The sequence below is a fragment of the Pygoscelis adeliae genome, unplaced genomic scaffold (assembly GCF_000699105.1).
Source record: "Pygoscelis adeliae isolate BGI_AS28 unplaced genomic scaffold, ASM69910v1 Scaffold99, whole genome shotgun sequence".
In the NCBI taxonomy this organism is placed as follows: Eukaryota; Metazoa; Chordata; class Aves; order Sphenisciformes; family Spheniscidae; genus Pygoscelis; species Pygoscelis adeliae.
Genome location: NW_008825493.1, coordinates 1,484,437 through 1,498,532, shown reverse-complemented (window position 1 = coordinate 1,498,532; position 14,096 = coordinate 1,484,437). Strand labels below are relative to the sequence as shown.

Below are 14,096 nucleotides of genomic sequence, written 5' to 3'. Positions count from 1 at the left end.
ATGTAAAATAAGTAGGATGGGAGGGAAGGAGCTCTAGCTGTGCTTGTCCACTTGTTGGTCAGAGAGTTTAGGAGGACTTAGTCATGACCGTTGGGTGCAGGAGACAATTTACCTGTGCAGCCTCTTTCTGGGAAACCTAATCCACTGGATGAGTGGGGCCTGAGAAGACTTCTGCTGGTTTGAAGGGGGAAGGTGAGGAGAGAAATGGGAAGAGACTGATAACTTGGAGGGGAGCTGTAAGAAACTGTGCTTTCCTCAGCCCTCAAAAGAGGCTTAACTATAGCTCTTTGACCTGAAAAGGTGGGAACGTCACCAATACAAAGGGTCAGGATTAGTGTCCTTATGTGAGCTAAGCCTTATGTCTTAACAAGGAAAAATATGGCAGAGAGTGGAGCAAGGTGGTGCACTGCCTTTGTGGGACAAGGGGACATAAGCATCTGCAGGGAGGGAGGATGGGACCCAGAGAGGGTGCACTTCCGGGTGTGGCTCAGGGGATAGCCAACTGGAGCTGCTCTTGCAGAAAGGGAAATTTTTGTTTGCTCTACGTTCTTCTCCCCATTCACATATAGGAGAACTCTTCTGACATCAAAGCTCTTCAGTGGATAAATCAGAGCAGAATTGGCCTTCCACCTAGCATACTGAGAAGATGGCAGATATAATATAATTAATAGCAACACTGTGAACTGGTCAGCAAGACAAATCCCTCAAATGGGAGTGCTGTCAGGGAAGAGAGGCTTTTGTGTTCTGTTCTCCTTGCTCCTCAGCACTTTTTCCAGCACACGTTTCAAATCTACCACAATGTTGTGCAACTTGACCACCTCATAGTCAGTTTTCAATGCAAACTGTACTTTTTACAATGACTCAACTTTTAGCCTCTTCTCAATTGACTTGGCATTACTCCCTGTCCTGACAGGTTCTGTTAGTATTTTCAGATGGGCTGGATGATTCGTTGGAAGATCTCAGAAAAGCAGCTGACTCACTTCGCTTTAAAGGTATTACAGTACCACATTGATGCTCCAGCCTCCTACTACCAATGACCCAATGTATTGCTCCCCCACTGCAACTTTTCCACATAACATTACCTCTCCACGCTCATATGGCATTCCTCAGGAGTCACTGGGAGACTTTGTTTCTCCATGTGAACCAGTGTACATGATGGCTTGTCACTGGTTGGCAGATGATGCCAGAAACACGCCTAGGGGTGCAGAGGGCCTGGGATGGTTCTGGCTTCTGGAGTCCAGCTCCAGCAGCTGGGGCAATTAAGGGCAGCCCTTCTCACTGATGAGTACAGCACCAGAGGTTAGACCCAACTCTGACTTCTGCAGGAAAAAACAGTTTTACACTACTGTTTGGGCACTGAGTAGCAGTCTGGACTGACAATTGGGGAGAGAAGTTAATTGGAAAATTACTGGTCCAGATTTTTCTCTTACACATTGTTCTCAATAGCTTGACTTCTTTTAACATACTGTGTTGAAGCCATGAAACGTAAGTCTCTTGGAGAACTGCTGTTATTCACAATGATATTGTTGGTTAAATGATACAGTTCAGGCATTCACTAATTTAAATCTATGCTTATGTTGGAGGTCTTGATGCACTTCTATTAGTTGGCCTGGACAACACACAGAACTTGACGGAACTTCAGGAAATAGAGTTTGGCAGAGGGCTTGAATACAATGAACCTTTGAGTGTTGGGTTTGCAGAGATTGCAAACATCTTGCAGAGAAATCTTGTAAGTCCTTCTGTGATATAAACAAAAGGGGAAAAAATCAGTCTTTGTTTTATGATTAATATACATAAATGAAATGTTTCTTGTCATTTTTCAGGATACTGTCGCAGAAAGGAAATGCTGTAAGGTTGTTTGTAAATGCCTTGGAGAAAACGGTGATCATGGTGGCCAGGGAAGTCCTGGAAAGAAGGTAGGAGAGCTAAGATAGACAACACTTAAGAATTGCTTTATTTTTCAAAGTGTTTTCATTTTTTGTAGTATTTCAGAGCATGCATGCATGTGCCCATGACTTTTGCTGTTAGGACAGATGAAGGAGAAACATGAAATGTGATCATTTCTCTGCTGCATGTTCCTATTGCAAAAGTATTTTCGTAATGAAAATCATTCGTACATACAAAAATCATTAAGCACTCTCCTTCACCCATTCAGCAGAAAGTGGAGAGGGATTAAAAAAATTAAGTCTGAGAGTAGAAAATAATCCTTCTTCACTAGGTGTGAGCCTTATCCTTTTTTTCCTCTGGTTATTCCAAATATCCTCTTCTATAAGTTTCTTCTGATCCACTACAGTACTAATTTACATTATTTCCTTTAAGATTTTATATTGTCTGTTTTAAGCCTTTTGAGTAGTACAGATATCGCCACTTTTACAGCATGCCGGTAGACTTAATTATTAAGGGTTTTAGTATATGTAGTCTCCATTTCACTAATATTCATTCCATTATTTCTACTTTTTCCAGTAGCATGCTAAGTAAATTATATCTGTAGTTCACACTCTTCAGTTATGTGGTTGCAGTTAAATGAATTTTTGGTTATCTCTTAGCAAAAATATAGTCTTCTAATATTTATTCATAAACCAATTTACTGATTTCTTCCATTACTCTTGTTGATTTTCTTACACCTTTCTGTTTTACTAAAATGTCTAGATTAACATGCTTAGACAAAACAGTGTTCAGAATGTAGACATAGTTGTTTTGCGGGCAGACACACATGATGGCTGGGTTGTACAGCCTACAATTGTAAAAGCATGTTTTTGCAGCACAAATTCATGTCTCATTTTTGTTCATTTTCATTCCTAGAAACTCCTTATGTTCTAGTTTCTCTCTGTTCAAGTTTTTGCCCTGAGGGTATGAGGTTTGCATCACTTCAAATACAAAGTTGCAATATTCCTAAAAGTCTTTGTAAGGTATTGTGATATCTTTGTCCCAACAAGTTTTCAACTTCTTAGATTTTTCATTTCACCTTAGAATTTCATTACTGTATAATGCTGCTTTTTCCAAATCACTAAGGAAGATGTTTAATTTGATCAAATATCCCAATGAGCGTTGTTAACCCATCAGACAGTTTCCTGAAGTAACATACTGAATTTTTATATTGAACATTGTTGTTTATTTCTTTTTCACAGCCATGTCAAGTACATAGGGACTGTGCAGAGTGTCTGTGTAAATGCAGTTGATGGAGCCTGCCCTCCTCAGCATAACCAGATCTAATTTTCAGGAAATGTTTTCTATTTCCATGTGCAGGGTAATCTGGTAGAAATGAACCCAGTGTGCTTGGAGAACAGTGTTACTTATCTCAAGTTCCTGTTTTTCAGGGAAGTACGGGTTACAGAGGATCTCCTGGCCATCCTGGTGAGGAAGGTGGGATTGTAAGTAAACATTATTCCTTCCTCTTAAGATGTTGTTGGTTGGTGCCTGAACCTGTCTACACTTACTCATTCATTCAGTGCTCATCAACATTAACCTAAAATGTGTTTAAGCAACATGTATCTGAAGGTAAATATACGGACTTGATTCTGTGTGCATCTGCACCTCACCATAGCTAGTAATAACTTCCAGTGCAGAAAAAGAATCAATTAGAAAGAATCACACAGCAGCATTTTATGTGGCATATTTATGGCTAACTCATATACTCATTTTTCGTGACGGACTGTATCAGATTCTGTGCTGATAGTTCTTATAGAAAAGGCCATCCCTTCCCTTCTTAGCATGAGTGAATATCTTATGACTGGATAACAAATCTAAATTTTGTGGTGTGTTTTGGTGATTTCCAAATCCTTTGCAGCGTGCTGTTCCTGACATAAACTTCAATATAATGTGCATAAGCCAAAGCCCAATCCACTGGGAGTATTTCTTCCTCTTTTGCTGCCTAGAAACAAACAAAAATCCCACAAAGAATAAGGCATAATTTCCTTAGCACCATAAGCACAGAAGTAGGTTCACAACACTGCACCTATGACATGAATATTACTCCTAACTGCAGGTGAGAAGCCTGCAAACCAAGAACGAGCCAAGGATTTCTCTCTGTACTTAACTGGAGTAGTTCCAGTTCTCACAGTAGATTGGTCAGCCGGAATTTGCCTTTGGAGAGGCAGCCTGGGGCAAGCCAACTGCCTATTCAGAGAAAGGCAGTACTGGAAAAGAACAATTGTCATCCGGGATTATCGAGAAAATGCATTGTGATAGTAGTCTTACAATTTCTTTGGAAATCACTGGCTGTAACTACTGGAGCAGTTTCCACAGAGTGTATTTTTTTTCAGGTGGCCTGATTTGCTGAACGATAGAATAAAATTCCATATAAGGGATTTCCAGAATGACTTAAAAATATTTCTCTTACTCAGGAATAGAACTATTTTCACATCCTTTCACAGATACGAATGACATGATATAAGTAGGAATTAAAATTAAAACCCTGAGGTTTTTTAAAATGAGAAACATTTTGAACACATTCAAATGGGATGCCCCAAATTTTTCACCACAGCATTTTGATTTGAAAGATTCTAAATCTTGTCTTTTTTGAAGTGGTGAAGGGGTGAAAACATTTTTTAATTTGTTTTTATGTCAGAAATTGTATTTCTAGTTTTGACCTTCTGAGAATCCAGAATAATCTTCTAGAACAGGTAAATTACAGGTGTCTTGTTTCTGAATTTTCTGGTTCCTTTGTTTTCCTTTTCTTTACTATGGAAGGATAAGAGGAAGTCATGTCCACACTTTCAGAAACTTTCTCTGTCTCCTGCGGGTGAAGCCTACAAGTGACGTCCATGTTGTAAATTTTCCTTGCTAAAGGCTAAACTTTTTTCCAGCCACAAGATAAGAATTTGAAGCATCCAAATGTAGTAAATACACAGCAGAAAGCAGACTGCTGATAATAGACTACAGAAGATGGCCCAAGAAAAGGAGGTTGAGGAGATAATGCTGGACAGCTTTGGTTTATCATGGTGTAGTACTCAGCTCAGGAATTAGTCTTAATGTTTCACATAGGCAATGCAGCCAGGCCAAAACACTTAAACTTCTGTTTCTTCATATAATGGTGTGGCTCTGTGGCACCATTCTCTAACTTAATCTAGAATGCGATCCATGTTGCTTTTCTGCTAGTTTAGAGAGAGAGCTTTCTTTAAAGAGGAGAAAAGAAAGAGAACGGTCTGTGTTCTTCTGATCTTAGGCTCTTCCAAGTTTGTCTTCTCCTTTGCATGGTAGTACAGGAGCTCTCATGTTTACTGTGTTTGTTCTCATTTTGTTTGTCATTGTTTACCTTTTTAGACAGCAATTTTAAGGGAATCTGCTGGGAGATGCTGTTCTCTTTCCAATTTTTATTAGAGCTTCCATCCTAACAAACCTGGAATAGAAGTCTTCAGAGATCAGTGACTAGAGGAAAGGCATTCAATATTCAGTTAAAAAACAACTCACCAAAAGGCTTACCTTCAAGTACAGAGATTTCAGTCAGAGATTGGTAGTGCAGTCTAAAACATGGCATGGTAGTGAGAGCAGAGAACCAGGGTGCAACTCAAACTAGTAATTGGCTGTTCTCTTATGGCTAGCATGAAAATTTCCAGGTGACTTCCATTTGTGTCCTTAGTGCAGTGAATGGTGATATAATTCCGTCTTGCTTTAATCTTATATGATGACTTAACCAGTAACCATGATTGTATCGATGAGTTTGAACATTCTCTTTTGTTTCTTAGGGGGAGAGAGGCCCAGCTGGTTTCAATGGGACTCAAGGAGACAGGGGATGTCCAGGTGTCAGAGGCCATAAGGCAAGTATGTCACTTTGAAGTGTTTCCTAACTTTGTTTCCCACAAACCTGTTTTCTGTACCAAGGACAAATCCCTGTACTGTCTTCTTGAAGCATGGATGGACAGTAAGACCCAGCTGTAAGAATAACAGACAATTTTTGCTGTCTTCTTTTGAGAGGTATTTTGTGTAACTGAAGCATGGTCAAATGGCTAAGGAGTTTGCTGACTCAGCAACTTGCCAGTGACTTTTCCACCACCAACTCTAGACTGGCCTTAGGTAAAACTATAAAGAATGGGAATGAAAATGAAGGCTGTACTGTCTTCCCACAAGAAAGGGGTCAATTCCCTATGTGGCAGTAGGGGGTTTTACAGTAGGGACTATGAATACTGAGCCCAGCATGCCTCTGCACCGCAAACTATTGTGCCCTGCTTCTCAAGCTTGATAAAAATACTTTCACCAAGTTTCATCTATGTTTATTTTCAATTTCAGGGGGCCAGAGGCTATAGAGGAAGTCAGGTATGTGTTTTCATGTGTGATCGTAGTGGTTTAACCCCAGCTGGCAACTAAGCACCACACAGCCGCTTTCTCCCCACCCCACCCAGTGCGATGGGGGAGAGAATCAGAAGAGTAGAAGTGAGAAAACTCATGGGTTGAGATAAAGACAGTTTAATAGGGAAAGCAAAAGCCACACATGCAAGCAAAGCAGAACAAGGAATTCATTCACTACTTCCCATCGGCAGGCAGGTGTTCAGCCATCTCCAGGAAAGCAGGGCTCCGTCACGCATAATGGTTACTTGGGAAGACAAAACACCATCACTCGAAACGTCCCCCCTTCCTTCTTCTTCCCCCAGCTTTATATGCTGAGCACGATGTCATATGGTATGGGATATCCCTTTGGTCAGCTGTCCCAGCCATGTCCCCTCCCAACTTCTTGTGCACCCCCAGCCTACTTACCGGTGGGGTCGGGTGAGAAGCAGAAAAGGCCTTGACTCTGTGTAAGCACTGCTCAGCAATAACGAAAACACCCCTGTATTATCAACACTGTTTTCAGCACAAATCCAAAACATAGTCCCATACAAGCTACTATGAAGAAAATTCACTCTACCCCAGCCAAAACCAGCACAGTGATCAATTTTCTTCGAGAACAGTGTTCTGCTTCCTTTCAGGTTCGTTACCTTGTAAGATGAAAATATCAACAAGAAAGGAAAACAGTGTAAAAATTTAGAGTATTTAATGTACTTTTGCTATGGTTGTATAAGAGTGGATTTAAGTGTGAGCTGTTAGGTATGATGTTATTAAAAACCAGCAGTCTTACTTGTATTGTATTTTTAGCATGATTGCTGTCATAGTTGGTTGATTTAGTCTAATTGACAGGAAAAGAATTTATTTACTGGCTATTTTAATAATCTGTCAAGGTGGTAATTCTGGTTAGCTGAATCTCATATTCTAATTGTTGAGGAAGCAGAGCAGAAAGGGGTGAAAAAAGATTGTGACTAATATCTATTGTGCATTTGGACAGCATTTTCACTGAATCATTATTGACACTTTTTCAATATCCAGACTTCTCTTCCGCTGTTTTTGTCATCCACTGATCTTGCAATTCTGCTTATTTAACCTTTCAGTCATACCGGTTCGTCAAAAGGATGTTGTCACCAATTTGTTAATAAAATGTGAAGCCTGGAAGACAATGATCGATAATGGCAATATTAGTTTCCAAGCTAGAGCAATTAAAATGGAATTCAAATTGTATTGAGTGCTTTGATACAAAACCACTCCTAGAAAAGATTTCGGAGCCTCAGAGACTCAGAAGATACTTGTTTCCAAACCTGAGCAGCTGTACATGTGAGAAAGTTCTGAGAGTGTTTCTGATACCTCAGCTCTATTTAAAGTACTGCTCTCTACTGACTTTTTTTAATCCTCCCATGTGTTTTTCTTCCCTTTTCCATTTTCTGCTCTGTTCCCTGAAGTAATTTGTCCTCCTTTAAATATCTGAAACATCTTACTATAGAAGAGGGAGAGTGCTTGCTGATGATTTTGATTTCTCCAAGTTGAATTGTACAGTAGGACTTACCAGGAGCACAAATTCTACTGAAATCCAATGACTATGTGAATGTCTTCATTATGTTGTGTCATTATATCCACCAATTTTATTCTAACTAAAAATATGAAACTTTCAGCACATAAAAAATGTATTCAATAGTAAGGTTGAGGCAGTTTATTGAAGTCTGCAAGGCATTTTAGTACAGCTATTTGGAGAAAAAAAGGCAATATTGAATATTTAATACTACAAAGTTTGGCTCAGGTTTTCTGAGGTAGGAAATAAATGAGGGAAAAATTAAGACTTGAATAAAAGTCATGATTGCTTACTTAGTGCTCAAAATTTTTCTGGAATACTTATTCAAGAAATTCTTGTTTGTGACATATTAATCTTACCAAAATGTACAGCCAGCTAAGTTTTCTTGTAGTACATGCAAAACTGTTATAAATGAATGAAAACTTTCCTCAGGAACTTTAACTAGGTGGTTTTGCAAAGTCAGTTTAGCATCAAAACCTACAAAGCAATTGTATCTGCAGTCTCTGTCAGAGTGAAACTCCTGTTGGTTTAACTAGCATTTACAACATGCTCTTGTGCCACTTTCAGTGATTTGTTGAATATCCTTTCAGCTTTCAGGGTAGTGATCTCTGCTAAGTTAATTTCTTACTACAAATAAAAACATCACAGTTAATACCTTAATTTTAATCCTAGTAAAGAAAGACGGAAGAAGCACTTCAAAATAGCCTTTAGAAATTGAGTGTGCTATTTGGCCAGGTCTGAAACATTGTGGAGCATACATAAATGAAATAAGGTTCTCACAGTTATAACTCTATTCAGAAGCCTCACTCTTCATCTGAACAAGAGGTTAACATCGCAAACTCCCGAAGGTTGGGATGGGTGTTTTGTGAGAAAATGGCTTCCATAAATGGTGGCAATATGGTGACTCGTTTTTGCATACAAAGGGAAGAGAAGAGCAGTGTGTGTTTGAATGGGAATGTGACTGCCAGCATCACATTGCTGAAACAGTAATGAAGTTTCTTTAACATGTCCTAAAGCCCAAGATCAGTCTTCTGCAACTGTTTTTATCATGGCTATTCTTTCGAGATTTTCAATACACCATTCACAGTATAAAAGTATTTAAAAAATCCAAAACCACAATACAAACACATGTGATGGTTGACACCAGAATTACAAGATTATCAGCATGTTAGATCAGATAATAGTTGTTATATTTTGGAATATATCTAGATTTTGAAGGTGCTGCAGTTGGGAAAAAGATTTGAAAACTAACAGATGGAAAAGCAGAATTTAAATCCTGATGAAGATCTGTAGTTTTAAAAACCATTGTTCTTATTAAGTGTTCTTAACTATGAATTGTTTTAAAAGTTAATAACTCATTAAAAATCTGAATTATTAATTCCTGTTTATAATTATTATTCTTAATTATTCTTGCTAGCCATTGAAAACCACTATTCTTATTCAGGTTTCCAGAAGTAGGGTGAACACTTCTTCCTTTGCTCAGAGGCAAATGGACTGATGCTAATAGGGTTTTTTTGCTTATCGCTACAGGGTGAACATGGTGAGAGTGGATTTGATGGCACTGATGGAGAGCAGGTAATCATTGCTTTAAATGTGCAGTGCAATTAAAGACACCTTCCTCAGGGTTCAAAAATACAGATTTTTGTGCCTTTGAATGGGCTTTAAACCTGAACAGAAATTCTGTTGTTTAGTGTTTAGAGTTGCATATCTGATTAAAGTTGGATTCTGCCAGACAAAATTTGGGAACCACATTGTTGTGGTTTAACCTCAGTCAGCAACTGAGCACCACACAGCTGCTCGATTGCTCTGCCCCTCCTCTCCCCCCTGGTGGGATGGGGGAGAGAATCAGAAGACTGAAAGTGAGAAAACTTGTGGGTTGAGATAAAAACAGTTTAATAATTGAAATAAAATAAAATACTACTACTACTAGTAATAGTAATAAAAAGAATATACAAAGCAAGTGATGCACAATGCAATTGCTCACCACCCGCTGACTGATGCCCAGCCAGTCCCTGAGCAGCGGCCCCCCTGGGCAGCTTTCCCCCAGTTTATGTACTGAGCATGACGTCACATGGTATGGAATGTCCCTTTGGCCAGTTTGGGTCAGCTGTCCTGGCTGTGCCCCCTCCCAGCTTCTTGTGCACCTCCAGCCTTCTCAGTCGGTAGAGCATGGGAAGCTGAAAAGTCCTTGACCAGTGTAAGCACTGCTTAGCAACAACTAAAACATTGGTGTGTTACCAACATTATTCTCATGCTCAATCCAAAACCCAGCACTGTACCAGCTACTAGGACGAAAATTAACTCTATCCCAGCCAAAACCAGGACACATGTATCAGAAGGAAGAACCGTTAATTTTTTCTTCTTTCTTCCCCCTTTGTGAGTCTAGGGAGAACGTGGATTTCCTGGATCTTCTGGAGAGAAAGGCAACACGGGAAAGCGGGTGAAGTATCCTTTATAGTAATGTTTAGGTTTTATGGAAACATCTTTCCAAAGTGTAATGCTATCTGTAATACCTGTGAGTTGTTTTTAATAGCTGCCTGTTCTTTAATATGATGTGGCTCCTGCTGTAAATCAGTGTAGCTCCATTGACTTAAACAGATCTGTGTTCTCTTATCTGGCCTTCCTCTACCACAGATAGTATTTCTACCTGTACCCGAGTTGCTTGTGATCTTTTTATGAATTTAGGGCAGAAAAGGCCCCAGAGGAGAACCAGGTGAACGAGGAGAATCTGGTCTAAGAGGAGATCATGTAAGTGTATTCCTTCATTTTTGTTAGGTTGCACTGATTTGTGCCTGGATTTTTTGATAGAGCTGCCTGAAATACATGTGATTTGAAGAGTTTTTCACAATCCTAGATGGTGCACTACTCTGCAAGAAGTATGGCATATTCCAGGAGTCCTGAACTCTTTAGATGCAGATGGACTGATGTGTTTTGATCTGTTGCTTGGAAGCAGGTGTTTAAGCCTCAGGTCTCCTGCTTGTTCCTTGCATTTTTGTTTTGTTTGTTTGTTTTTGCCATGGGCAACATAACTCCTTTTGGAGCTACTTAGTCTTTCCTGGTGGTTGCCACCCCACAGAGGAATTTCTGGATGACCCTGTGCACTGACTTTTGGTTAGCAATTTATAATGATGCAAAGGCAAGTAACTTCTTCATGCTGACAATTTTTTCCTTGCATGCTCCAGAGCCCTATATAAATGCAGTCCCTGAGGACTAAAATTTCAGTGGAGACACCACACTTCTTGTATCACAACTTTAAGTCTTCTCACACATATTTCAAAGACCTTTGTTCCAAACAGTCAAATATAGTGTTGACTCATGTCTTCTAATGCTTATTAAAAAAAAAAAAAATTAGGTGTCATGGTAACTTGCCTCTCTGAGAGATCAGGATTTCATCTGTGTCTAGCATTAAGTGGCTAAATGGAACTCCATTCTAGCGTAACCCCATCTGAAACTCACTAACTAGTTATGATCTTAACTCAATTAACTATACCCAAACAACCAGAACAGCTTCACACTTTCAGGGTTTAATTTGTTGCCCATTAGTAATATTTCTTTCCATCTCTTTGCAAAAGAAACTTGCGGACTTTGCAGAACTGCCTATATAGCGTTCTTACAAGCATCTTCATTTAAAATAGCCTTTGTATTTCTTGTTGGCTGCAATGACAAATCTCATTAATCCTATTTCCATATCCTGCCTCTGTAATCAGAGTAATAAAGGTGTGGTCACTGAAAATGCTGAGCTTTCTGCTTAACTTTTCCAGGGAGATCCTGGGACTAGCAATAATGTTCCTGGTCCTAAGGGTGAAAAGGGAAACCCAGCATGGCAAGTAAGCAAGTAGTTCTATATTACCGAGAGAGAATTTGCATAATTGCTAAGTTCTATTGGCTGTCCAGTGACTAAGCAGCTCTTTTATTTTGTATTCTGCCTTTAGAGTATGTCTGCAACACAGAAAGCTTTGAGAAGTGCTTGATACTGTAAAAAAAAAAAATGTTAAAAAGGTTAACGAAGACTGTGGAAATATTCTTATAATATAGAGCTAAGGGAAGGTATGGATTTAGTATGAATATATTATTCTACCACAAATTTACATCACCAGCCTGAGAGGCTTCTAGTAATGGATTGTAAGCATACATTAAAAACCATGCTGGGAAAAATGCATGGGTATCAACAGGCTGTACTCATTTTACTATGTAACTGCTATTTCCTCAGGGTGGTAGATAAATTCCATTTTGACCTGTATCTACAACATAAAAGCTGGGATATGTGCTTATATAGTAATGTCTGAATTTTTACGAGGTGTTTGAGTGATACTGCAAGAAAAGAAACATAACAGAAAAGCACAGCCCATTTTACTGTCGCACTTTGGAAAGAATAAGCAAAGATGATAAGTAGTTGGACAGTATTATATAAGTGATGGTGGATGAAAGCTTAAGAGGGTGAAAACTAGCAACGTGAGAAGAATCCACTATTTTAGAAGTTTCATTCTCTCTGAACAAGTAGGGTTGTTTGCACATGTTGAGACACGTGTGTGTGCATATATGTCTATGTAGAGAGTGCTAAAAGCAGTAGAAAAACTGTTAGGGTCACTTTTTGGAGAATAATTGTGTTTTGATGACTTTTTGGAAACGCCTCATCAAACTTTCTCATCTTAAGAAGTCCAGCTGAAAGACTGAAGTCAACAAAAATGATTTCACAAGAGCCTTGACCAAGTATCAGCTGCTAGTAACTGATGGATTTGAAATCCAAAGCAAGCATGATCTCTCCGGTTTATAATTTTTGATTGTAAATGATTTGCAGAAATCAAGAATCAGCATGTAGCATGATACAACTGGTTGCAATGAAATTACCTAGGAGAAGAAACAAAGAAGGATCGTATAAAGAAGAATGTGTAAGTACAACAAAAAGAAAGAGTAAAGAGCTTGTTTCTTACTTTGTTTTGCAGGGAGACCCAGGACCACATGGACTCCAAGGAGAGCAGGGTGATGCTGGCCCTGATGTAAGAATAGTAATCAATACAGGGTGGAACTAACTGATACAAGATCCAATGAGGTTCCCATTGAGAAAACCAAATTTTTCTCTTCTTCCTTTTATCTGACACTTAAAACTCCTGCAATGAGAGGGAACAAAAATCTTCTAAAATTTTCATTGTGAAACATACTTGGCTTCAAATTTAGTAGCTTATGTGTATTGCAATGTGCTTTAGGTTTTTCTAAATCAGGAATTTGCTGTCCCATTAATTTTAGGTCTGATTCATGTGAAGCCACAAGCCTTAAACTCAGCCATTTCTATGAGCCTTAATTGCTTCATAATTTCACCATAGATAAATCTATCCTTTCTTCCTCCCTGTGACTGCAAGTTCCGTGTGCCTGCTCAAGCCTGTATATAAATTCACTGTCAGCTGAGCTGCTCTTTTAAATCCACTGGAGACTGGAACTTAGGAAGGCGCCTCTTCTAGTCTGTCAGAAAGGTGCCTAATGCCGAAGTCTGGAACGATGATCACGCCTCAGTCAGGCTGCAGAAAGATCCTAAAGGCCTCTAGTGATGTGAAGTTTAACAGTAACATTCACTAGTGCTGCTGAGCAGTGTGCTGCGGGAAGCGGTGCAGACCTCTTAGCTCAGAGGGAGAGAAGAGGGCTCTTGTTCTCTTTATTTTAGCCAAGGGGCAGCTGACTGGGAAGATGTTTTCCAGAATTTTGTTGAGATGCCTTCCCTCTGCACTCAGTAAGGGTCTAAAGCCTTTTTTTGATAAGGCTTACTTGTGTAAGAATTTCTGTCCCAAATCCACTCTTTTCTCATTTTTACCTTAAACCTTTCTTTGGAAATAATCTCTACTTTCTATAAGCTGTATTTGATTTGATTGTATGCATAATGTATTTTATTATAAGCTGTTGTTTCACATATTGCTCAGTGTTCTGGATGTAATCTCTCATGCCACTGCTTCCTAGGGTGCAGCAGGTCGAAGAGGCCCTCCAGGTATAAAGGTGAGTGGCTGACACTGCTGCTGCCTATCTATATGCAGCTACATGTCCAGCCTCAGTGTTTGCTCCTCTTAAGGTGGAAATTTCAGTGTGATCCAAGACACAAGTGTTTAACAATCAAAAGCCTATTTCAAGCCAAGGCAACCTTTAGATCTCAGGTGGATGTACCAGAGGCCCTCCTGACTTGAAGGATTTAGAATTGGAAAGGAGCTTTCATTGAAATAAAAGGACAGTTACTTTTATTATTAAGGCAAATGTGGGAACATAGAGAAGAGAGTGTTGCTAAGGATGACGGGAATGAGTAGTC

The 14,096-nt window shown here is 39.3% G+C and overlaps 1 protein-coding gene across 1 annotated transcript in view; it reads left to right on the top strand.

The window, feature by feature from the left end:
* The window catches only part of COL6A6 (collagen, type VI, alpha 6), a 52,159-nt gene that overhangs the window by 14,942 nt on the left and 23,121 nt on the right, over positions 1–14,096 (top strand). Inside the window, 12 exon segments of the mRNA XM_009331266.1 lie at positions 914–992; positions 1,584–1,729; positions 1,824–1,916; positions 3,318–3,371; positions 5,685–5,756; positions 6,226–6,252; positions 9,341–9,385; positions 10,197–10,250; positions 10,496–10,558; positions 11,572–11,637; positions 12,754–12,807; positions 13,757–13,792. Of these exon segments, the coding sequence (XP_009329541.1) occupies positions 914–992; positions 1,584–1,729; positions 1,824–1,916; positions 3,318–3,371; positions 5,685–5,756; positions 6,226–6,252; positions 9,341–9,385; positions 10,197–10,250; positions 10,496–10,558; positions 11,572–11,637; positions 12,754–12,807; positions 13,757–13,792 (789 nt within the window).